Source organism: Diabrotica virgifera, chromosome 1 (assembly GCF_917563875.1).
Source record: "Diabrotica virgifera virgifera chromosome 1, PGI_DIABVI_V3a".
In the NCBI taxonomy this organism is placed as follows: domain Eukaryota; kingdom Metazoa; phylum Arthropoda; class Insecta; order Coleoptera; family Chrysomelidae; genus Diabrotica; species Diabrotica virgifera.
The window spans coordinates 109515038-109539615 of NC_065443.1; the positions used below are offsets into that span (position 1 = coordinate 109515038).

The 24578-nt window shown below is 32.3% G+C and overlaps 1 protein-coding gene across 1 annotated transcript in view; it reads left to right on the plus strand.

The window, feature by feature from the left end:
- The window catches only part of LOC114326961 (germ cell nuclear acidic protein-like), a 73622-nt gene extending 50330 nt beyond the window's left edge, over positions 1–23292 (plus strand). Inside the window, exons 6-9 of the mRNA XM_028275450.2 lie at positions 2906–3876; positions 13855–14221; positions 15595–15702; positions 20287–23292. Of these exons, the coding sequence (XP_028131251.1) occupies positions 2906–3876; positions 13855–14221; positions 15595–15702; positions 20287–20551 (1711 nt within the window). The 3' untranslated portion in view covers positions 20552–23292. The remainder of the gene's footprint in view (positions 1–2905; positions 3877–13854; positions 14222–15594; positions 15703–20286) is intronic.
- The last annotated feature ends 1286 nt before the right edge of the window (positions 23293–24578 follow it).

Consider the following 24578-nt stretch of genomic DNA (forward strand, 5'->3'; position numbering starts at 1 on the left):
GAAATAAATATAGATAATATAATGCAGCATATTAAAAAAGAATATTATCCCAACCTGTATAAACTGTTGCAAATTTCTAGAATATTGCCAGTAAGTTCTTCTAGTTGTGAGAGGAGTTTTTCAGCTATGAGGAGAATCAAAACTTGGCTAAGAGCTACTATGATTCAGGATCGATTTTCTAATCTCTCAGTAATACATAAAGAAAATGAAATCGTAAAAAATAAAATAACAGCTGAAAAAGTTGTAAATAATGTAAATTTGCTGAAAAAAATAGGAAATTAACTCTTGTTTAGACAAGAGTTAATTTCCTAGAAGCATGTTTCTGTAGCAAAATTATAATAAGATGTATATGTTTTACCTAAAATAACATTATTATAATTACTTATATGACATGTACCTATACCCGTTACTAAAAGAATTGGTTTTTCATTGTTATTTTTGTAATTTTATAAAAAGAACCTTTGTAAAATTATAACTTGTATTCCTAATTAATAAAGATTTTAAGTTGTAAGTTTAGAAAATGGTTTCTGTTCGTGTGACTATGTATATGATCAGGTAAAAAAAAAGAAGCAAAATTGGTGATTTTTTTAATGAAAAATGGGCGTGGTGCTCAAAAAAATTTTCGCCTCCGAGGCACCTGCGGCGGGCTTTTTGGGTCCCTTAATCATACTTCAAGATGCTCAGGGAGCCGTGCCCCCCCAAGCTCAAAGTCTAACTACGCCAATGAATATTGGCAATATCATTTTAAAGTCTTCTACTTTAAAATGTATCATATGTATCTGAATTGCCGATATAAATGAGTCAAATTAAATAAATTATTAGAAGATTTTTTTTTACTAAGCAACAACATTTTTGTTTATGTTAATAGTATTTTGTATTTTGACAACGGCACCCGATTTGGGCGTCGAAACGTTAATAAAAATCATTTTTTAATAATATTGTGGCTTATTTCCCATAAATAGTTAAAATTGTAAAAATGCCACAAGAAAATAGCTTCAGAACAACAAGTAAAAAATTCTTCTAATAATTTATTTAATCTGACTCATTTATATTGGCAATTCAGACGTATATTATACATTTTAAAGTAGAAGACTTTAAAATGATATCGCCAATATTTATGAGTTGCGTTCCTGGGACGACTTTACTAAAAGATAGTTCATTCGATTAAATGAAATCAATCCCAATCAATCCAGGAACGCAACTCATAAATATTGGCGATATCATTTTAAAGTCTTCTACTTTAAAATGTATAATAATACGTCTGAATTGACAATATAAATGAGTCAGATTAAATAAATTATTAGAAGAATTTTTTTACTCTGCAATAACATTTTTGTTTATTTTAGTAATATTTTGTATTTTGACAACGAAACCCGATTTGGGCTTCGAAACGTTAATAAAATCATTTTTTGTTGTAAAATTGTGGCTTATTTCCCATTAAAAGTAATTGATAATAAAACTTAAATACTTACGTGACATTTATTTACCATTTTTGATCAAATTTATTATACAATGACAATGACATTACAAAGGTACCTCCAATATTGTCAAATTTCACGCTGGCATCGTTTCAGGGTACCCCCACCACGGTCACGCACAGAGCGAGGAGCTGATGTTAAAATTTCATATAAAATTCAAATTAACAGCAACTTTTAGATTATTCATTTATACTAAAGTAATAATCACTCTAATTTGTTTTTCTACGAGCGTACAAAAAAGTCTACTTTTCCGCACGCTTTTTAGTTTGGAAAGTTTTACTTTTCCGCACTGAATTTAGATATGGCTTTAAAATAATTATAATACCTGCAATAAACTAAGATTTAGATATTATTTACTAATTTATATCAAATGTATCTTATTGTGTTCATGTTTTAATGAAATTAACGCGACAATAGGGAACTTGCATAAAATTTTAAATTCGAAAAAAATGGTATAAATCACAACAGAACATAATTTAGAACCTGTATCAAAGATAAAATAGTTTTGTTTGTCTTTCGTTTGGCCCCTAAAGACGACTCAAAATTCAACTTATACCAGCCACCCCAAAACGCGTCGTGACGTCACGGGGTTGTATGTTCTACACCAATTGTATATATTATTTTTTAATTAGACATTATAAACGTCAGTAAAAAATACAGAATAGTAAACCTTCTTTCCTTTCCTTCAAAAACTGTATCAAACTCCAATCTCGACAAACTGATATATATTACAACGACATACGATAAATGTCATTAGAATATAAATATTCCTTTATATTCCTTTATTCCCCGACGACGAGCTGGCCAAATACCTAAGTAGGTGGAGGCCAATAAACTAAAGAAGAAGAAGAAGAAGAATATACGTAAATATAACCATAAACGGAACCACATAGTTAAACTCTGTGACGTCACGGGTCGTTTGAACTATTTTAAGATAAAGAAGACTTTAAAAATGTACTTCTAAGTTATTATGAGTTTTTGAAGCGTGAAATTTTGGAAATCTGATTTTTATGCAAAACTGAACATTATTATGTAATAAAAGAATGTGCAAGTTCCCTATTCGATGAAATAAAATTATTTTGACATAATATTCGAAAGTCAAAACAGTAGACAATAACAGTGGTTTTGAATCGTCGTCATGGAAACCAAGATCGTCGTCATGCTAACCAATTATATTGAAGGTTTGGTTTTGACAACCTTGTCAAATAATTAATTTGTGTATGTATTTTCATATTAATTCAATTAATTGATTAAGATTTGGTAATTTTTTAAACGCTCGTAGAAAATATATTGTTCCTAACTCTTGCGGAAAGTCTCTTTTCCGCACTCGACTGCTTGCCGAACTCCGCTTCGCGTCGTTCGGCAAACTGCAATCGCGTGCGGCAAAGTATGACTTTCCGCACTAGTTAGGAAAATAACTGTTTCAGCAAACCTAAGACATCCCTTTTCTACAAAAACCCATACTTGGATTCGGAAAAATCGAAAACACAGAATCTTCTCAGCACTCTAAGTCAGTCGAGGATGAAAGAAACGGCAAAGTCTTCCTGGCTCAACCGTTTTAGGGTATTATGCGATTCTGACACAAACTCAGAAAATTCCCCCGCTCCACTCCGTCCAACACATCTCGAATTTGACGACTCAAGCGACGAAGAAACTTCAAAATACTTCAAAAATAACGCAAAATCGAGAAAAAGTTTGTCAGATAAAGAAAATAGAGCTGGAGGAAACAATAAGCAGAAAACCGATAGTTCTAGCAATTCCGACGACAATGCACGGACAATCAAAGCAAAAGTTTTGAAAAATAATACGGAGAAATCTCAAAGCAGTAGTGGGACCAGTTCTTTTGAAAAAATTCAATTTGTGACAACGAGAAAAGCTGTTAACAATATTACAAGTAAAGAAATTAGAGGTAATGTCAATTTTACATTAAATATCATAAGTTCAGACGAAGATTTAACTGAAAGCATAGAACCAAAAATGGGCGGTAAAGTGAAACCAACAGTGAGAAAAAAACAACAAATCAGCAGTAGCAGTAATATTACTAGTGACAACAGTGATATAGTAAAAACGAAACCAGTGGTGCGAAGAAAACAACAAATCAACAGTAGCAGTAGTAGTACTAGTGACGATATTGATAAAGTAAAAACGAAGACTGATAAGAAGACTAGTAAAAAAGTATCACCAAATATAGAAACAAGTAGTAGCAGTAGTACTAGTGAGGGCATTGATAAAGTAAAAACGAAGACTGATAACAAGACTAGGAAAAAGGCAACACCAAATGTAGGAGAAAGTAGTAGCAGTATCTCCAGTGACGAAGAATGGAACATGGAAGTTAGCAAAATACAAAGAAAAGTTAAGACTAAAGACGAATCTTACAGCTTTTTGGCTTCGCTATCAGGTATGTACTTTTTGACTTTGATAATGTTGTACTAAACTAGAAAACACTTTTTTTATCTCGATAATAATGTAGCTCTTTTCACGGCGTTCTTTCAGTGCCATATTTCGTTCTAACATACAGGGTGTTTCATTGGGAAACGGAAATACTTGAATGGTGAATAGAGGTCACTGAGGCGGTTCTAGATATACTACTCTTAGTACCTCACCGTTGTTTATAACCCAGTTACAGGGTGTTCTATCGATTTTACCTATTTCTTTCTGAACCCATAACTTTAGAACCACCCTGTAGATTTTTTTGATATTTGGTACGCATATGTCTCATTTAGAACCCAAACTATCCAACTGCTAATCACAAGAAAAATCCAGGTCCGGACTAAAAAAATTATAAATTCATTGTGACCTTGAAACAACACCCTGTATATCAAAAATTTTCAAAATTGGTTTGCATATTTGAAAAGAGCAGAAAAAAATCAAGTTTGTCTGTTCTCTTCAATTTTTGGCCAGACAATTTAATGACTTTAATTTTGAAATCTTAATAACAGTTTTAAGAACTTTGAGATTAAAAAGCAGGTATTATTAACTTTTACTAATAAGTTATTAAAATTAATGAACAAATACGTATTTTCACAATGATCTATAATTATTTACTACATTGGAGCGACCCATTTAATATTCACAAGGAAAATTCAGATCCGGATTAACAAAAAAACTTAAGTAATTTTGTCCTTGAAACAACACCCTGTATATTGTAATTTTCAAAATCCGTTTGCACATTTAAGAAGAGCACTAAAACTTAGTTTATAGGTTCGCTTTAATTTTTTGCGCAGAAATTTTTATGACATTAATTTTGAAATTAAATAAATACCTATTGAAATTTTTAAGAACTCTGAAATTAAAGAGCAGCTTTTTAAAGCACTTTAAATAGTAAATTATTAAATTCAGTGAATAAATACTCATTTTAAAAATAATCAATAAACATTTACTACATTGGAACGACCCACTTACTAATCACAAGAAAAATCCAGGTCCGAATTAACAAAAGAACAAAGTAATTGTGACCTTGAAACAACACATTACTTTTGAAATATTATATCGAAATTTTTGATAGAGTTCTGAGTTCTTAAAAAATTTCGAGATAATTTCAAAATAAAAGTCATTAAATTGCATGCGCAAAAAATGGAAGAGAAACATTAAACTTAGTTTTTTGTGCTCTTTTCAAATGTGTATACGGATATTGAAAATTTCAATATACAGGGTGTTGTTTCAAGGTCACAATTACTTTATATATTTTTTTTGTTAATCCGGACCTGGATTTTTGTTGTGATCACTATGTGGGTCATTGTGGTCACCATGTGGGTCATTTCAACGTAATAAATAGGTATTGCCTATTTTTAAAACGAGTTTTTAGTCATTTACTTTGATAATCATTTATTATTAAAAGTTAATAATACCTGCTTTTTAATCTCAGAATTTTCTAAAATTTCAATGTATTTAATTTCAAAATTAAAGTCATTAAATTTTCTGCGCAAAAAATAAAAGCCAAACTGCAAACTCAGTTTTTTGTGCTCTTTTCAAATGTGCAAAACAGATTTTAAAAATTTCAATATACAGGATGTTTTTTAAGGTCACAATAACTTTATGTTTTTTGTTAATCCCGACCTGGATTTTTGTTGTGATTACTAAATGGGTCGTTCCAATGTGGTAAATATTTATGGATGATTGTTAAAATAAGTATTTGTTCATTAATTTTACTAATTTATTAGTAAAAGTTAATAATGGCTGCTTTTTAATGTCAGAGTTCTTAAAATTTTTATTAAAATTTCAAAATTAATTAAGTCATTAAATTGTCTGGCCAAAAAATTGAAGCGAACAGTCAACCTTGGTTTTTTCTGCGATTTTCAAATATGCAAACGAATTTTGTAAATTTTAATATACAGGGTGTTGTTTCAAGGACACGATGAATTTAAATTTTTTTTTAGTCCGGACCTGGATTTTTCTTGTGATTAGTAGTTGGCTAGTTTGGGTTCTAAGAGAGACATATGTGTACAAAATATCAAAAAAATCTACAGGGTGGTGCTAAAGTTATGCGTCCAGAAAGAAATGGGCAAAATCGATAAAACACCCTGTAACTCGGTTATAAACAACGTCGAGGCAATAAATTAATGTAGTATATCTAGAAACGCCTCAGTGACCTCTATTCACCATTCAAGTATTTCCGTTTCCCAATGAAACACCCTGTATAGTAGAGACAAAAAAAACTTTCTGTTGTTATTATTTCTCGAAACCCATCGGCAAAATTAACCGCCCATATTGTATTTCTTTCAATTTGCAGAAATTATCAATCTCATACCACATTTTATGAAAGACACGATGAAAACTACCTGTGAGGAAAAGAAAACAATAAAATTTTTGAAAAAAGTCGTTCATCAAGGGATGCTTAGCAGAAATATAATGTAAATCTTTGAAGAAAATTCAGGGCCGGTTGTTCGAACGCTAATCAAAAATGATCATTATCAAATATTTAATTACTGTCACCAACTGTCAATGTCAACTTTATTTGGGTTGCTGAAAACATAATTATGGATTACAATTATGAAATTAGTTAATCAATTATGTTAATACTTGTTATGTTAATTGATTAACTAATCTCATAAGTATAATCAATTATGTTTTCAGCAACCTAATCAAAGTTGACATTGACAGTTGGTGACAGTAATTAAATAGTTGATAGTGATCATTGTTGATTAGCGTTCGAACAACCGGCCCTCAATCAAACATAATTTTGAAAATCATAGTCTAATTTAATAAAAGAATGTGTGTGTACTCTGTACGCACGTAAGAAGTTATACTTCTATTATCTAACTTCATATTATGATTTCAACGAAATCAATATTGGGACCGTGCAAGTTCGGCAAAGCGACCTCTATTTCTACGCTCTGTACTTTAATTCGCACTTTTAATTATATTGGCCAATTATATTAGTCCTGGTTGCTGGATAATTGTCAAGACCATAGTCCAAAAAAATAATAAGAAGAAAAAATAAGATGCAGGTTATGTTTAGTAAACGTAAACAATTGTATGTAGTAAATAAAATCAGTTATTAAAATGCAGTACTGCAAGCAAAATACAATTAATTAAATTTACCTTTATATAATAATTGCATATCATATCAATATTGTGGAGCAATATATAATTTTGCTACGTCAATGACAGAAGGTATGAAATATACGTCAATTTGACAATTTCAATTGACAATATGAATTATTTAAGATAGATGCAATATTTCTCCGCGACTCGCGCACGGTCGTTTCTCGTTTCCCTTTCCAAGTACTTGCACACCGCGAATACCTATCTACTTTAAACAGTTTTTTTGTATTGTATTTAAATATTAAACTAATGTTAAAAAGAACAAAAAGAATACCAAAAAAAAGGCTATGGCTTTGTCTGGATTTGAACAGGAGACATCTCGATCCCTAGGCGAATGCTCTACCGATCAGCTACCACCGCTTTTGTATTCAGTCGATCACTTCTCGGACATAATTACAATCACGGTGACAGATACATTAATTGAAAATAAAAATTTTCAATAATACTTATTAGGAGGAAGACAAATCCAGACATAAAAATTATAATAAATATATTTACTAAAAACACTAATAATATATTCTTTTCACGCACAATTTATTTGCGCTACATAACTTAAAAATGTAGCGACTAATACCATACTGTCGGTGTGCGCATGCGCCAGGGAATGTAAAAATTCACCCTCGTGCCTAAAGAAGTATAACTTCAAAAATTATGAGTATTAATAATTCGTGTTACCGCCTCTGGCCCTTAGGACTCCTTGGAGTCGGTTCGGCAATTTATTTATGGTATCCTTAATATCCGATTAGGGGATATTGTGCCACTCCTCTACCGCAGCCGTCTTGAGCTCTCCGAAGTATGTACGGGCTGGTACTCTTGCTCTTACCCGTTTTTTGAGGTTGTCCCAAATGTGTTCAATTGAGTTAAGATCGGTACTGCGTGTCGGCCACGGTAAAACCTGAATCCCGGCCTCATTAAGGTACTCACGGGTGAATCTTGCGGTATGGCAACGTGCATTGTCATGCATTAATCTTAAGTTTTCACCCATGAACGGTGCTAAAGGCATATGGTCTTCGACAACTTTTTTCACGAATCTTTGAGAATTCACACCCTTAATAACACCAAACATTCCATGTATGTTCCTAGAATGTACACACAGGCCATTGAAAACATTCCTGGAATGTCCTCAAATGCACAAGAACGTCCCCTTAATGTTCCAGGAAAGTCCTCTGTCGGCATTTTAAACATTCCCTGAATGTCTTATTGGAACATTACATGAATGTCCACGAATGTTCTTAGGACATTCAAAGTATACTTTTTAGACATTCCCTGGATATAGTCATTGATGTGACATAATACCTCTGATTTGTTTTTTCATGAGTTTTGTAAGAGAGACTTAAAACTTTTTTTACAGTCACCTCCTGTTTTCATATGATATTTTTTGACATGTCTTGTAGTAAATTCAACTATCTATTTACTACAAAACATGTCAAAATTTACATGTGAAAACGTGAGATGACCCTAAAGATGGTTTTTCGTCTCCTACAAAATTCATAAAAAAGCAGATACGAGGTATTGTCACATCACCGACGATATACAAGAAGTATATGTGGTCATACCAAATAATACATCCTTGATAAATATAAACATTTTTATTGCACAAAATCTGGTCATATATTTTTTTCCATAATCATCACTACGATGATGATTCATTGTATTGAATTGTATATTACAATTACAATCTGGTCATAACTGACCAATGAGCAATTTTAATTTAACCTAAATTACTACTGTTCCTTAAAATGAAGAGCTTACCCCATAGCGTCTCTTATCTAATCTAATAAGAGCGTGTACTATTCTAACATACGCAGGCATACAAGCACTATGCTCTGCTTTTCACTATCACCTATCACTCAAACTGGTTCAAAAGGCTTTGTCCTCTTCAATCTTCTAGTTTGCCCAGTACTTATGAAGTTGTTGCTCGTTCCTGCCATCTTCTTGATTATTATATCCAGGTTCCATTCCTAGGTCTTAATATTTGTTTATAAAGTAATAACTTATTATGCATCGACAATGTGGAGTTTCTTACAACTAGCCAATACACTTTTTATATATCTTTCTTTTGCCTTTCATAGCCACAAGGCTATACGTTTCCTTCCTGGTTTTTTCGTAGACCACTTTCAGCTGATTCTAAAAAAAATAAAATGAATGGCAATTTTTCTATTCTTTACAATTAAAAATCAAAAGAAATAGGTATTATTTACAGGTAATAATATGCATAAATAATTCGTTTCATAAAGAATAAAGAGAATTGAATACGGATTTTATAATACTTACATAATTGTTTAAACAAAAGAGATCCAGCCAGCGCAAACTCAACAGAGAGAACAGCAAAAAAAGCCAATTTTTAGTTTTAGGTTATCATGAAATGTGATGACCACGTGACCACGCGATCCTACCCTACCCTACAGCCCTACATAGATACACGCGCGGCAAATTTGAAAATGAACGCAAATTGAATAGTAAATGGCCTCTCTTAAAATATAGGACATTGGTAGTATGTTCATAGAATGTTTTGTGGTAACATTCCACCAATAATTTAATCAGATGTTCACCGAATGTTCCTTTAATGTCCAGGACATTCAAACATTAATAGAACTTTGATAGTACATTCCTGGAATGTTTTGTGTTGTTAGGGACTGTCTCTATTGAACACAACAAGATCAGTACGAGCACGAGCTTTCTAAGAGATAACTCCCCAAATAATTATTGACCCTTCTCGGTAAGCCACTGTTTCGGTTATAGTGCATGGAGCAAACCTTTTATTTTGACGCATGTTGACACGCTGACCTCTTAGGTTTATTCCGCTCTGGGCCTGATTCTAATTCATTTCGAGGTCGCAATTTAATTTCAACTCCGCCACGACAGTCGCAATTTATGGCGATTCTTATTCATTTCGATATTAGTTCCAACTGGGGATATTAACGTTATCATTTTGAGACTGCTCAGAATTTGGGTTGGTCCTCCTGTTTGTTGGATTTATTGCCTATGCAACCACCGCAACGTTTGTTGATAGTCTGGGGCAAATTATCGAAAATATGTAATTTTTGGGAAAAGTTATTTACCAGCTATTTTATTGCTAAAATCGTATCTTAAGATTGCATATATTAGTAATATGGGGTATGGCAAGTCCGCAGAAAGTGTGTTATTTTATTTATAAACAAATTAGCACACTTAAATCTTTTTTTTTTCAATTAACTCCTAAGTAACTCCTAAGATTTTTCCTTTAAACCAAAAACACTCAAATAAAAATTCACCGTAATTTAGTGTTGCACAAAGTTTTTTTTTTTCCATTTCCTCAACAAAAATTTTACTCGGAAAATCCGAGTTTTCCCAAAAAAATTCCCAAATGCGAAGAATGCAATTTTCAATTAAAATTTTAGGGAAGTAATTATTTATCAATAAGTAGATTATATATTAGGAGGCCGGCGACAATCTAGCCAATAGTTTAACAATAATTAAAATGTGAATTAAAAAAATTCGATCGAAATAATAACCAGAAAGATTATGATACACCAGAATAACTATGATTTTCGTATAAAAAAGCACTATACCTATTCAACGTACTTTACAGAATTGAAATTGGACTATTTGAGCGGTCTCAGGAATGTTATAAAGAAACAATTGTTTGGCTTATAAACAAATAGAACCCCTTAGAAAATATTAGATTAAATTAAATTAAGTTAACGCTGTTGAAAAGGGCACGGCTTCTGTGAACTTTTCGAAGAAAAAAAATTGAATTGCGAGGAGTGGTTTCAGGTATAACCTGTTACTACTGTGACAGAGTTATAAACAACAGAGTTTTAATCTTTTTACCTTTGTTACCATTACCTTTTTATTCCGGTCCTCTTTGTACATACAAATTTTGATATCTTCAAGATAATCATAACAAAAAAGATTTATGTCACCAAGTTATTTAGTTATTGATAAATAATTGCTTTCTTAAAATTCAAGTTGAAAATTAAAGATTTTGTTTGGAAAACCCGAATTTTCCGAGGAAAATTTCCGCCGAAGGAAATCAGAAAAAAATATCTATGTGCAGAATTAAATTACAGTGAATTTTTATGTGAGTGTTTTTGGTTTAACGTTAAAATCTTCTGAGTTACAGAGCAATAATTGAAAAAAAGATTTCGGAGCGCTAATTTGTTTATAAACCAAAAAGCACAGTTTCTGCGGACTTTGCATAGCTATATTACTAATATATGAAATCTTAAGATTTGATTCCAGCATGTCCAGCAATAAAATAGCTGGTACATAATTTTCCTTGTTTTATACTAATTTTTCTAGATTATTACCTTACATCTTTCATTGAGTTGATAATTCACGTTGTGGACATTCTCAATTATTAAATTTCTAATTTAATACTATTCTATCTAATTCCTCAAAAACCAGCAAATTTCCATAAAACCCAGCCATATTAATACCTTTTGCTTTAGTTTTCCTTGCAAGAAACAAACAAAACACATCTCCTAAACTAAACCTAACCTCTCTTTCGGCCATTCATTCATGTCCGTGTCACAATAATTTCGACTCGAAATTATAATTTCAACCACTTTTGAGGAGTCGAAATTAATTGCGACCTATTGAAATCTAGTGACGTCCTTTAGTTAGTTCAACTGAAATCAACAAGGATCGCATATTGATTGCGACCTGTTTTGAGTCGAAATTTGAATTAGAATCAGGGCCCTGATCTGAGAACCGTATGTTCTTCCAGTCCACCATAGTCCAGTCAGCATATTCTCGTGCAAAACCAAGTCTAGTTCTGCGGTCAGTCTAATTTCTACTGCTCCCCTGATTTAATGTTTGGTACTATTTTCAATATTATCTAGCATCGCTGTTTCATTTAAGTTTATTTAATGTCCTGTGTGGACATAACTTGTGCTGGAGATGAGGTCTTCTCTTTTCTTTAGATGACATTTTGATGTTCTTTTCGTCAAACTAACCTGTATTCTTCGACTGGTCTGTACGATGTACGATTTTCTTGTAGGTATTCTGGTTCTGGTATTCTCCTTGATTTTCTAATGCAATTTTAAAAAAATTTAAATACATTCTTCTTCTTCTTGTATGTAGGCTTTAAAGCCTGTTTCTTCTTCAATATTAGCCTCCTAAATTGTTTAAGTTATCGCACCATCTTTTTCTTGGTCTGCCAATACTTCTTCGTCCATTTGGTGACTTATCTCTTGCTATTCGTACTATCCTATCCTCTGCCATTCTACTAATGTGTTCGTTCCACTCCTGTTTCAGTTTTGTCACCCATCCATTTATGTCTTCTACATTGCATGATCTCCTTATGTTTTCGCTTCTCTACCAATCCAACAGACTTTTCCCTGATATTCGTCGGAGTATTTTCATCTCTGTTGTTTCTAGTAGTCGTCTCGTTTTAGATGTGTCAGGTCTTGTCTCCGCCGTGTATATCAATATAGGTTTTTTTTTCCTTATTGGCTTTGGATTACTTGATCCATTCAGCCACGATAGATAATAAATTACTGTTTGCTACAATATTCCAAATATAATACATTGCATTACATAATACATTAGGTACATGTGCGCACATATAATACTTATGCACGCACATACATACATACATATGTAGAAGTGGAAACATTTAATTGACCATTAGGTATACTCCTCATTCATGGCCCTAACCAACTTAAATTAATTTACAAATAATTAAATCGACAAAAAAAATACATGCTAATACTAAATACTAAATGCTAATAAATATGTTTTTTTTACACAGCGATAAGGCTTCAACCCGGATCAATCCCGCGGAGGTTTACACCCTCTTTGTGTTTTTAATTTTTTTTTTCTTTTTTATTTTTTTATAATTTATTATACTTTTTTTTTATTTATTTAATTTTTTTTTTTAATAAGATTTAATTTTTTTTATACATTTTTTTTTGTATACAAGTTTTTTTGTATAATTTTTTTTTCTTTTTTTTTTTTCTCTTTTTTTTTTAATTTTTTCAATATAAACTTTTATACAATTCTATTCTTATTACCTCCCTGTAAAATCTACTTAATATCAATATAGGTCTAATTGCTGCTTTATAGATTCTTGCTTTTGTGTCTTGTCTTAGGTGTTTGTTCTTCCAGAGTGTGTCATTAAGAGATCCGGCCGCTTTACTTGCTTTTAAGCTTTGTTGTCGTACTTCTTCTTCAACATCTCCGTAACTAGTTATATCCATTCCTAGATATCTAAACCTTGCTTCCTGCTTTATTATTTTCCCATCAATTTCGATTTTACCTCGTAGTGGGTATTTAGATGTCATACATTTGGTTTTTTCTGCTGATATTATCATATTGTATTTCTTAGCTGTTGTATTGAATATGTGTGTTAATCTTTGGAGATCGTCTTCTGTCTCGGCGATTAATGCGGCGTCGTCTGCATAACATAATATTTGGATTTATTTGTTCCCCCTTCTGTACCCATGACCTTTACGTACTGCTTCTATTATTTCGTCCATTATTATATTAAAGAGCAATGGGCTTAACGAGTCACCTTGTCTGACTCTGCTTTGTACAGGTATAAACTGCTTTAGTTTTTCATTTATCTTTGCCTGTATTCGATTATGAAAGTAGATGTTTTCGATGGTTTGTATAATATTGATTGGTATGTTTCTTCTATACAGTAAATGTAGGACGTCTTCAACTTGGATGCGTGATCTTGGATGCCTTTGTCAAGTCTATAAAAAATATATATGCTGGTTTATTGTACTCAATGGCCTTTTCTGTGATTTGTCTCAGTACAATCTCTTCTTCAAGTTCAAACTTCTTTAAATACATGATAATGAAAATTTATCTATATAATTCCATTTTGCCTCTTCTTTTGTAGCCAGTGTACCCATCTTAAAATGCGACATGTCCGCTCGCATGTTCAGAAACAATTTCAAAGCCTACAAGGAACAACTGGTAAAAAAGCTATTCCAGCTGTTCAACGACAAAATATTTGACAACCTACTTCCTCAAGACATGCAAATAGAATGGAACGACAGGATGAGGAGCTCGGCGGGATTTTGTTACTGTAAGAAGATTACCAGGAGAACGGGAGCTATCGAGAGATCAGCCAGAATAGCTTTGTCTACGAAGGTTTTGGATACGGCGGATAGATTGAGGGATACTTTGATCCACGAGATGTGCCATGCTGCTACATGGATTGTGAATTGTGTTTCAGATGGACACGGAGATTACTGGAAGTCTTGGTATGTGTTTCATGGCAATTCATAGAAATAAAATTAATTTTGTATTGTGAAAAAACAATTTTTTTTCAAAAGTCGCTTTTAAAATACAATTTTGTGTGTTTTGAAAACGACTTTCTATCTATAATTCGAAACATCGAAATAAATTGGTTATACAGGGTGTAACAAAAATACAGGTCATAAATTAAACCACATATTCTGGGACCAAAAATAGTTCGATTGAACCTAACTTACCTTAGTACAAATATGCACACAAAAAAAGTTATAGCCCTTTGAAGTTACAAAATGAAAATCGATTTTTTTCGATATATTGAAAACTATTAGAGATTTTTTAATGAAAATGGACATGTGGCATTCATATGGCATGAACATCCTAAAAAGAAATTATAGTGAAATTTGTGCAGCCATAAAAATTTTATGAGGTTTTTGTTCTTAAACCCTTAAATCCCCCCCTCCCCCAAACTTTTATGTACCTACGTTCCAATTAAATTATTATTGTAGTACCATTAGTTAAACACAATGTTTTTAAAACTTTTTTGCCTCTTAGTACTTTTTAGATAAACCAATTTTAATCGAGATGCGGCTTCTTTTTTAATATGTTTACATAAAAATTGTATGGGGGATTTGTGCCTTTAAACCACCCAAATGTTTGTGTACGTTCCAATTAAACTATTATTGCTGTACCATTAGTAAAAACACAGTGTTTTTAAAACTTTTTTGCCTCTTAGTATTTTTCAGATAAGGCACGTTTTATCGAGATGTGGCTTCTTTTTTAATATGGTTCAAAGTATACCTCAAACTGTAATAATTTATAAATAAATTTTCATATTATTACCAAGTCTCTAAAATCGTACTTAACAGTACACAATTATGTGGTGGATTTCACAAAATATTCAAAATATCTAAAAAAAAACTAACTTTTCGAAAAAGTACTAAGAGGCAAAATAGTTTTAAAAACATTTTTTTTAACTAATTGTGCCACAATGATAATTTAATTCGAACGTACTCAAGAGTTTCGGGGGTTTAAGGGAACAAAACCCCCATAAAATTTTTATGGGGTGCACAAATTTCACTATAATTTTTTTAAGGTGTTCCTATCATAAGAATGTCACATGTCCGTTTTCAATAAGAAACCTCAAACAGTTTTCGATATATTGAAAAAAATCGATTTTTATTTTATAACTTCGAAGGGCTGTAACTTTTTTAGGTGCACATTTGTACTAAGGTAAGTTAGGTTCAATCGAACTATTTTTGGTCCCAGAATATGTGATTTAATTTATGAGCTGTATTTTTGTTACACCCTGTATTATAATTTTTGAAATATTTGATAAAACTAAATTTTAGTTTTTTTTTCTTAATTTAGTTCTATTTTTTAGGGCTTTCAAAGCAATGAAAACGTTTCCGGAATTGCCAAATATTAAAAGATGCCACAATTATGTCATAAGTACTAAATATACCTATAAATGTACAACATGCGGTTACAGGTAAATGATAAAAATATTGACAATACTAAACATAAGCACCATGCACCATAAACATAAACAAACATAAACATATCATTTCCGTATTTGCTTCTCGTTTAATCCAGTTTTTAATCGCAATGGCTTCAAATTGTCTAAGTATCCTTTCAGACTTAAGACACTGGTATCTGACACCGGTGTCTCCAACCGGTGTTCAATTTCAGCAAAGCATTGTTGAGCCACTAAAATCAACCAGACACTCAAAGTGGCTCGTCTTTAGTCGTTCATTTAAAACAATGCTTTGCTTCAATTGAACACCGGTGTCAGACACCAGCGTCTTAATCTGAAAGGGCAGTAAGGTATATGGACGAAGAAGAATTGCCATTAACCTTCGGATGACCAAGCGGGGGAAATTGTGACCCCAGCGTAGGTTTTTCTTTAATAAATTCAAAAGTATTTTTAATTTTTAACTCATTATTTTTTTATTTGACTTTAATATCATTCTAGATATCCTCATATTTTGAAATAAAAAAAATTCCCTATATTTTACGAATAAAAAATATATTCTGAAGTTGATGTTTAGTAAAATAGCGTCTATTATATATAATTACAAGTAGTTTTGCGCTAATGACGTCGACTGTGCAAAGTAACAAGACACTTACTCAACATACACACTACACATGACACTAATACTCATGTTGTGACTGGCTAAATGACATAAAGTCCATGCCAAAAAAAAAATTAAAATTAAAAAAAAAACTATTTTTTTGTTAATTGTCATTTTTGACATTTTTGACCTGGGGTCATTCCCCCCCACCCCCCCTTTGTCATCCGTGTAACAAAAAAAGGTTGGTCATCGGAAGGTTAAATAGTAGCAATTTGAATCTCTATATGATTCATGTGATTCTTCTTTCACTACGGATCTAATACTAAATCAACTGTAGCAGTTGGTATTCATTATTATGCATAAGTAAGCCAATTTTCTGTTCTTTACGGTGTTAATAAAATCTTTGTCTTTTCTTAGCCTCTGGAGAATAGTTATGTTAGTTGTATGGTGTATGTATGAGACCCTCAACATTAACGTACGTCGGTAGCACCACATTTCAAACCCCACTAATCGTTTTATGGCATCTTTTGTAAGACTCCAACTTAAGACTACTCCGTAGTAGTCTTAAGAGCTAGTGAACCCTCCGAGTAACGTAGAAATTTGTATTGTGATAATTCATGGCACACCAAGGCTATAAACCATGACCTGGCAGGCATCAGCCCTGCACGTATATCTACCAGGTGGATCGAAAAGTGCATAGTTTGGGGGTAAAATAAACTTTCTCCTGTAAAGTTTAAATTTAAGTATGTGTTTGAGTAAGTCATTTAGAAGAAATGTGTACAATGACAGGCGATTCTGAAGAGCATAACACTTGGCCAGGCGATGGGAAAGATTAGGGTTTTTTCCTAAACTTATTTTTTTTGCATCGAACAAAGTTTTTTTAGGTTTTTTGAATCATTCCAAACAGAAAAGGTCTTTGGTGACTTTTCTCTTAGGTTAATAGTTTTTGACATAATATAAGCGATTAAAAATTAAAAAATTGCGAAATCGCCCATTTTTAACCCTGAATCGGACATTTAACTGAAAATTTCAATGTTGCCAAGGTAGGTAGATATTCTTTAAACATCGATTGATGAAATCCCTAAGAGTTTTTTGCAATACAATATCGAAACCCCCTTTGTTTTTTAATTGCTAATCAAGCGGGCGCGACACTGTAGTATATGGAGGACGTTTGACTTTGCATAAATTCATTATCTCGAGAATGGGTAAATTTGAAGTAAAAATCCTCAAACAGGTCGATTTTCAACGAAAACTTTTCGTTTATAAATTCGCAAAGGTGTGTGTGTTATGCCGCTCCTGAAATATCTAGAGGCCACCTAGCGATGGATTCCCATGTAGGTTTGTCTTCTGAATCCAAATCTGAAAACGGCATTTCGCTATCTCTAACCATCTTCGAGATATCCGACCTCAAAGTCGTCATTGTGACGTCACAAACCTCCTTTAAATTGTCATTTTCTTCCGACATAGAAACGTCAACTCTACTTTGTTTTCGTTTGACGCAACTAAACGTCAACATAAAATTGAAATGTCAGATAAAAATTTTATTTATTTATGTTAATATAATGTTAAATTACAGTTCACTATTTTCAAGGAAAACTGTTTATTTTGTATTTCTATTTATTTTTATTAGATATCAAATCTATATTTTACGAGGTATGTCAAAAAATATGAAGTTCGATCAAGATTAAAGTATCTTTATTTTTCACAATATTGAAAAGTGTTATTATAAAAAGTTGTTTGGAGTTAAAAACTATGTTCTAATATGCAATTATTTGTACATCCTTCTAAAGATAAAAAAAATATTTGAAAATTTTTCTCAAATTACGGATACCAATATCATCTTCATTCATAACTCTTTTATTATTAATTTTACGAAGAAAAGTTATTCTTCATAAACAGATCTGCATGGTCTAAAATCTAAGATGCAATCATCATATATCAAATTTTATCAACTTTATTCGTGGTATGTCCAAAAATGAATTTCGCTCGAAAGTAGAGTACCTTTATAGTTCACAATATTTAAATTAGGATATAATTGCATATTAAATCATAGCATTTAATACTAAACAACTTTTCGTAATAGAAATTTTCCATGTTATGGATTTAAATACGTAAATAAACAAAGTTTTCGTTATGATAATGCATTTTCAGCTTGTTATTTTTAAATTAGGACTTTTTGGCATATATATAATACTACAGACGTCATCCATCTGGGCGTTGTGACGTAATCGATGATTTTTTTGAATAGGAGTAGGGGTCGTGTGATAGCTCATTCGAAAGGTTATTTGATTCTCTATTCATTAATATAAACTTTAACATAATTATTTATAGAGGGTGTGCAAAATTTTTTTTTTAATTAAATTAATTGAGACAAAACGAAAAATGTTTTTTGTACACCCTGTATAAATAATTATGTTAATGTTTATATTACTGAATAGAGAATTAAATAACCTTTCAAATGAACTATCACACAACCCCTACACTCATTTAAAAAAAATCATCGATTACGTCATCACGCCCAGATGGATGACGTCACTATTATTATATATATGCCAAAAAATCCTAATTTAAAAATAAAAATCGACCTGTCTGAGGATTTCACTCTAAATTTGTCTATTCTCGAGATAATGAATTTATGCAAACTCAAACGTCCTCACTTATACTACAGTGTCGCGCCCGCTTGATTAGCAATTAAAAAACAAAGGGGTTTTCGATATTGTATTGCAAAAAACTCTTTGGGATTTCATCAATCGATGTTTAAAGAATATATACCTACTTTGGAAACATTGAAATTTTCAGTTAAATGTTCGATTCAGGGTTAAAAATGGCCGATTTCGCAATTTTTAATCGCTTATATGTCAAAAACTATTAACCTAAGAGAAAAGTCACAAAAGACCTTTTCTGTTTGGAATGATTCAAAAACCTAAAAAATTTATTTCTTCTAAATGACTTACTCAAACACATACTTAAATTTAAACTTTACAGGAGAAAGTTTATTTTTCCCCTAAACTATGCACTTTTCGATTCACCTGGTAGATACACGTGCACGGCTGATGCCTGCCAGGTCATGGTTTTTAGCCTTGGTGTGCTATGAATTATCACTATACAAATTTCTAGCCTTACAGGAAGACCGCTACTCGGAGGGTTCACTAGCCTTAGACTATAGAGGAGGACACTAAAGACGTAACATCTAAGAATTCTTATGCGTACATTGATACTTAAAGATAAGTAGCAGAGAATCTTCCTAAGACTGTTAAAAGAGCTCTAGCTTTTTCAATACGAGTTCTTATTTCGTAGGTATGATCCCAAGTATCCTTAATATTGCAGCCCAGATAGCACATTTTCTGTACTCTTTCTAAAACCTCTCTAAAGACTCGATAATCTTAATGAATGCTGACGTAGGTATACTGACTGATCTAAAGTTCTTTTCATGAGCATTTTTTAGTGCGTCTCAGTTTTTCGATTTCTTTCTAACGCATTAAATTGTATGTGACAGAAAAAAGGCACGTCTGTGGTTTCAGACATTTATAACATTTATTCTAGTTATTCTAGTTGTCAGTAGATGGCGCTATAATCGAAGAAAAAATTATTTACGAATTATATATCTACGAATATAATCTGTACAATTTATAAGACTATGCAAATCAAAGAAAATACCATTTTATAAATGCAATAAACACAATTGATTTGTTTTTATGCCAAATTGCAAATAAAATGTGGCAACTGTCAGATTTAACTAAAATCTCATGTTAGAATAAATGTCATAAATGTGTATTATCACGGACTTACCTTTATCATTTGTGACGCACTGAAAAATGCTCATGAAAAGGACTCTAACCGGACTGTGTGTATGAATGGGTTGCCCGTTGACTTGACGGCGATTTGACTGTGATCTGATCGTACCGTGACTGTTGGTCTGAATTAGCCGATATCCTGTTTTATCGTGACTTTGAAATCAGAAAAACTATTCAAATTTTAATGCAAAAACTGTATTTTTTCAGCATCGGACGACACTCCAAATCCTTGGACATCGAAAGGAAGCGATGCGGCTACTGCTACGGGAAATTCGAAATCCTAATTAACAAAACGAACAAGAAAGGTGAAACCAAATCGGTAGCTGCTACCCCCAAGAAGGAAGCTACTGGGTTTGCGTTGTTCGTCAAGGAAAATTATGGAATTTTCAAAACCCCCGATAGAAAGCATGGAGACGTTATGAAGATACTGGGCCAAAAGTTTCAAATGATGAAAATCGACATCAAACCATAAGTCGATTGCTTGAACATTATTTTAAGGGTTACTTTTCAAATCTTGTTTTTTGAAACAGTCGTGTCTTCCAACTAGTCATTAATTCCTTGAATTTTATCCTAATTAGAAAAGTCTTCTGTTTCCGGTTTATTCGTGTAACTGTCTTTCGCTTTCCGATATCAATTAACCAGTTCAGTTATCGGATCCAACGTTGAACGTTATTTCAGAAAGAAATTCAACGCCGTACATTTTATACTAAGTTATATCTTAAATATTCGTTTTTTTATATTATTATAATTTTATTCGTTTATACATCAATAAAATAAAGAAACTGTTTTCTCGTAATTTCGAAACTTGAGATTCGATTCGGTTAATCCGAGTCATTGAATTACTGATATCGGATCAACATAGGGAACCGTTTATATCAACTCTATCTTTTTTCTTTTACCAAACCCCCTTGACTTAGTTTTTTCCGCAAATACCAATGACTTCTCACAAATGCTTGTTTTGTTGATGTAACAAAAATAATTTGGTGAGTACAAATCTGTTGTGTTGAAATATGTGGAAAATATTTAATATAGAGATGGTAAACGGTGGTTAATTTGGAGATTAGAATGGTTGGATCTAAGTCATTACGAAGATTCGTTCTGTGAGTCAGATTACTGAATCGAAAGGTGTTCTGTTCTGTTGAAATATGTGGAAAATATTTAATATAGAGATGGTAAACAGTGGTTAATTTGGAGATTCGAATTGTTGGATCTAAATCATTATGAAGATTCGTTCTGTGAGTAAGATTACTGAATCGTAAAGTTGCATGTGAGAGCTGTTCTATTACAATGTTTTGAAGGTATTTATACGTAGAAACTTGGGTTCCTGTAAAGATTTGGTTACTAAGTGAGCCACATTACTGAACCTATGGTTGCAATGGACATTGCAGAGTATGTACAATCCAACGGTTCTTTTATACCGCGTGCATCGTGCTATGTAATTCGATAATCAGTAATATGGTTTATTAAAGAGAATTGAAGAAACCCACTCCCTAAATATCACGAAATGGGATCAACCTAGAAAACCGTGTAACTTAACTCTAACCTTTCTCTTGTACCATATCAACTGACTTGGTTTTCATGAGTTTTTCCCGCAAATGAAACTTGCCACAAAGAATTGTTTTGTTGACAAAACAATTATTTAGGAGCGAGTTAAATATGAACCGACCGTTACTTAGTTACAATTTTGTCTTCTTGACGTTCATTGTTAAACTGTATTTTTTTCCATACTCCGGTATTCTAGTAGCCATCCTGAATATCTTCGATATTTTCGGCTAAGATGTGCGGATGATCATCCGCACTTATAATGTTGTTAATGTTAAGTCCATTTACCGTTAATCCAGTTGTTTTACTCTCAAGCGCTGATTTTTTTAATATGTTATAGCCTTATTCTTTAACAATATCGCTGTAATAAACTTGTTGCTAGATAGGTAAATTTTCATTGTATACCGGGTGTACCAATCAAACTGGGATTTTTTCTCAATTTTCACACCCTGTGGAATATTCTAGCCTTTAAAAAATATTGAAATTAAAATCCAATTATAGCCCAGGTTTTTTTAACATTCTGTTTTTTATTCATTCGCTTATGTTGGACAATAAAAAAGTTAGGAATTTTAACAACCAGCCATGTTCTTTATCAATACAGGGTGTTTCTAAATAAGTGCGACAAACTTTAAGGGGTAATTCTGCATGAAAAAATAATGACCGTTTGCTTGATAAACCTATGTCCGCAAATGCTTCGTTTCCGAGATACGGGATGTTGAATTTTTTCTTACAAACTAACGATTTATTTATTGCTCTAAAACCGGTTGAGATATGCAAATGAAATTTGGTAGGTTTTAAGAGGTAGTTATTGCGCGTTTTTGACATACAATTAAAAATTTTATATTCACCATTCGGTAATCAGCATGCGGGTAATATGATAGGGTAATATGACCCGTATGCACGCCAATGGTGAATATAAAATTCTTAATTGTATATAGAAAAAATGCGCAATATCTACCACTTAAAATCTACCAAATTTCATTTGCATATCTCAACCGGTTTTAGAGCAATAAATAAATCGTCAGTTTGTAGGAAAAAATTCAACATCCCGTATCTCGGAAACGAAGCATTTGCGGACATAGGTTTATAAAGCAAAGGGTCATTATTTTTTCACGCAGAATTAACCCTTAAAGTTTGTCGCACTTATTTAGAAACATCCTGTATTGATAAAGAACATGGCTAGTTGTAAAGTCCCTAACTTTTTTATTATCCAACATAAGCGAATGAATAAAAAAGAATGTGTGTGTACTTTGTACGCACGTAAGAAGATATTCTTCTATTATATAGGTAATTTCAACGAAGTAAATATACTTAACAGGTTATTTGTATTTTATTTAAAAATTAAACTAACTTTCTTATCTACCGCTTTCAAAAAATTTTTATTAAAACAACCAAAAATAAAAAAATATGAATCGCCCAGGATTTGAACCCGCGTCATTCCAATCACGGAGCTAACGCCCTACCAACTACACCAGCGAGGTCCTTCTGATTGACATGTAAGTTTCGGATATAATTACACAACACGGCGACCAGTAGTGCAAAAATGTTATGTAGTGTAAAATAATTATTTTACTACAGAGAAACACAAATCCAAAAACACAAGAATTATAATAAATAATACATTTACTAAAAACACTAATATATTCTTTTAATGACTTATTTGCACGGATACAGATACATAAATGCCTATCTTGAAAGATTAGCAAGGAACTACATACTGTCTGTGTGCGCAGGCGCGCAGATTTATGTACAATTTTACCCTCAATCGAATCGCGCCTAAAGAAGAATATCTTGAAAAAACAGAATGTTAAGAAAACCTGGGGCTATAGTTGGGTTTTAATTTCAATATTTTATAAAGGCTAGAATATTTCACAGGGTGTTGTGAAAATTGAGAAAAAAAACCCAGATTGATTGGTACACCCGGTATACAATGAAAATTTACCTGTCTAGCAACAATATTATTACAGCGATATTGCTTAAGAATAAGGCTATAACATAATAAAACAATTATTTAAATCGGACAACAGGTTTAGGAGATACGAGACATCAAAAATTACCCATTTTTTGGGGTGCCCGTTTTTCGTGCCGGTGAGTGTATGTTCGGTTATGGATGACTTTTAGTAGTAACTTTAGCACAAGGGACATCAAGCTAATGGTACGGATATCGCCGCATTCTCTTTTTTGGAGAGACACGTCGAGACTGATGCTAACCAGTCTTTGGGTAATACGCATGAACTATAAATTTAGTTTAAGAATTTCACTAAAACATCAATATGCTTCTCATCTATAATTTTTAGTATTTCGGTAGGAAGCATGTCAGGTCCAGGGCATTTTCCCACTTTTCATTGTTTCTACTGCATGTTTCTTCTTTTGTAATAAACTTTTTCATTCGTCTAGTCCAAGAGGCAGCGCTGAAAAATCTCTTTGCTTGTACTAAAGCTAGATTTTTCACAGTTGATTACTGTGATTGTGTAGAGAAACATACTGCGGTCGGTCAAGCGAAACGTAGAACATGGGTTACTGAGAGGGTATCAAAGTTGCTTTCCTACGAAGGTAATGCAATCCATTTACTAAATCTGAAAATCAGTACACACATTCTAAATTAAATATAAATAAAAGTTATTATAGTCGGTCAGCTGTATGACGGGGCAGAGCCGGTCGGTCGGCCCCAATGAATGTACAGGGTAATCACTATATTTTGACCCTCTTTTAAACTGCTTTATTTACAGAATTAGAAAAAAATGTAAAATACAAAAGGTATTCGATTTTTAAATTATGATTTTTTGACATATATATCGTACTAGTGACGTCATCCATTTGGGCTCATTTGAAAGGTTATTTATTCAATTCTCTATTCGTGATGTGCAAGTACTTGGAAGGGAAACGAGAAACGACCGTGCGCGAGTCGCGGAGAAATATTGCAACTATCTTAAATAATTCATATTGTCAATTGAAAT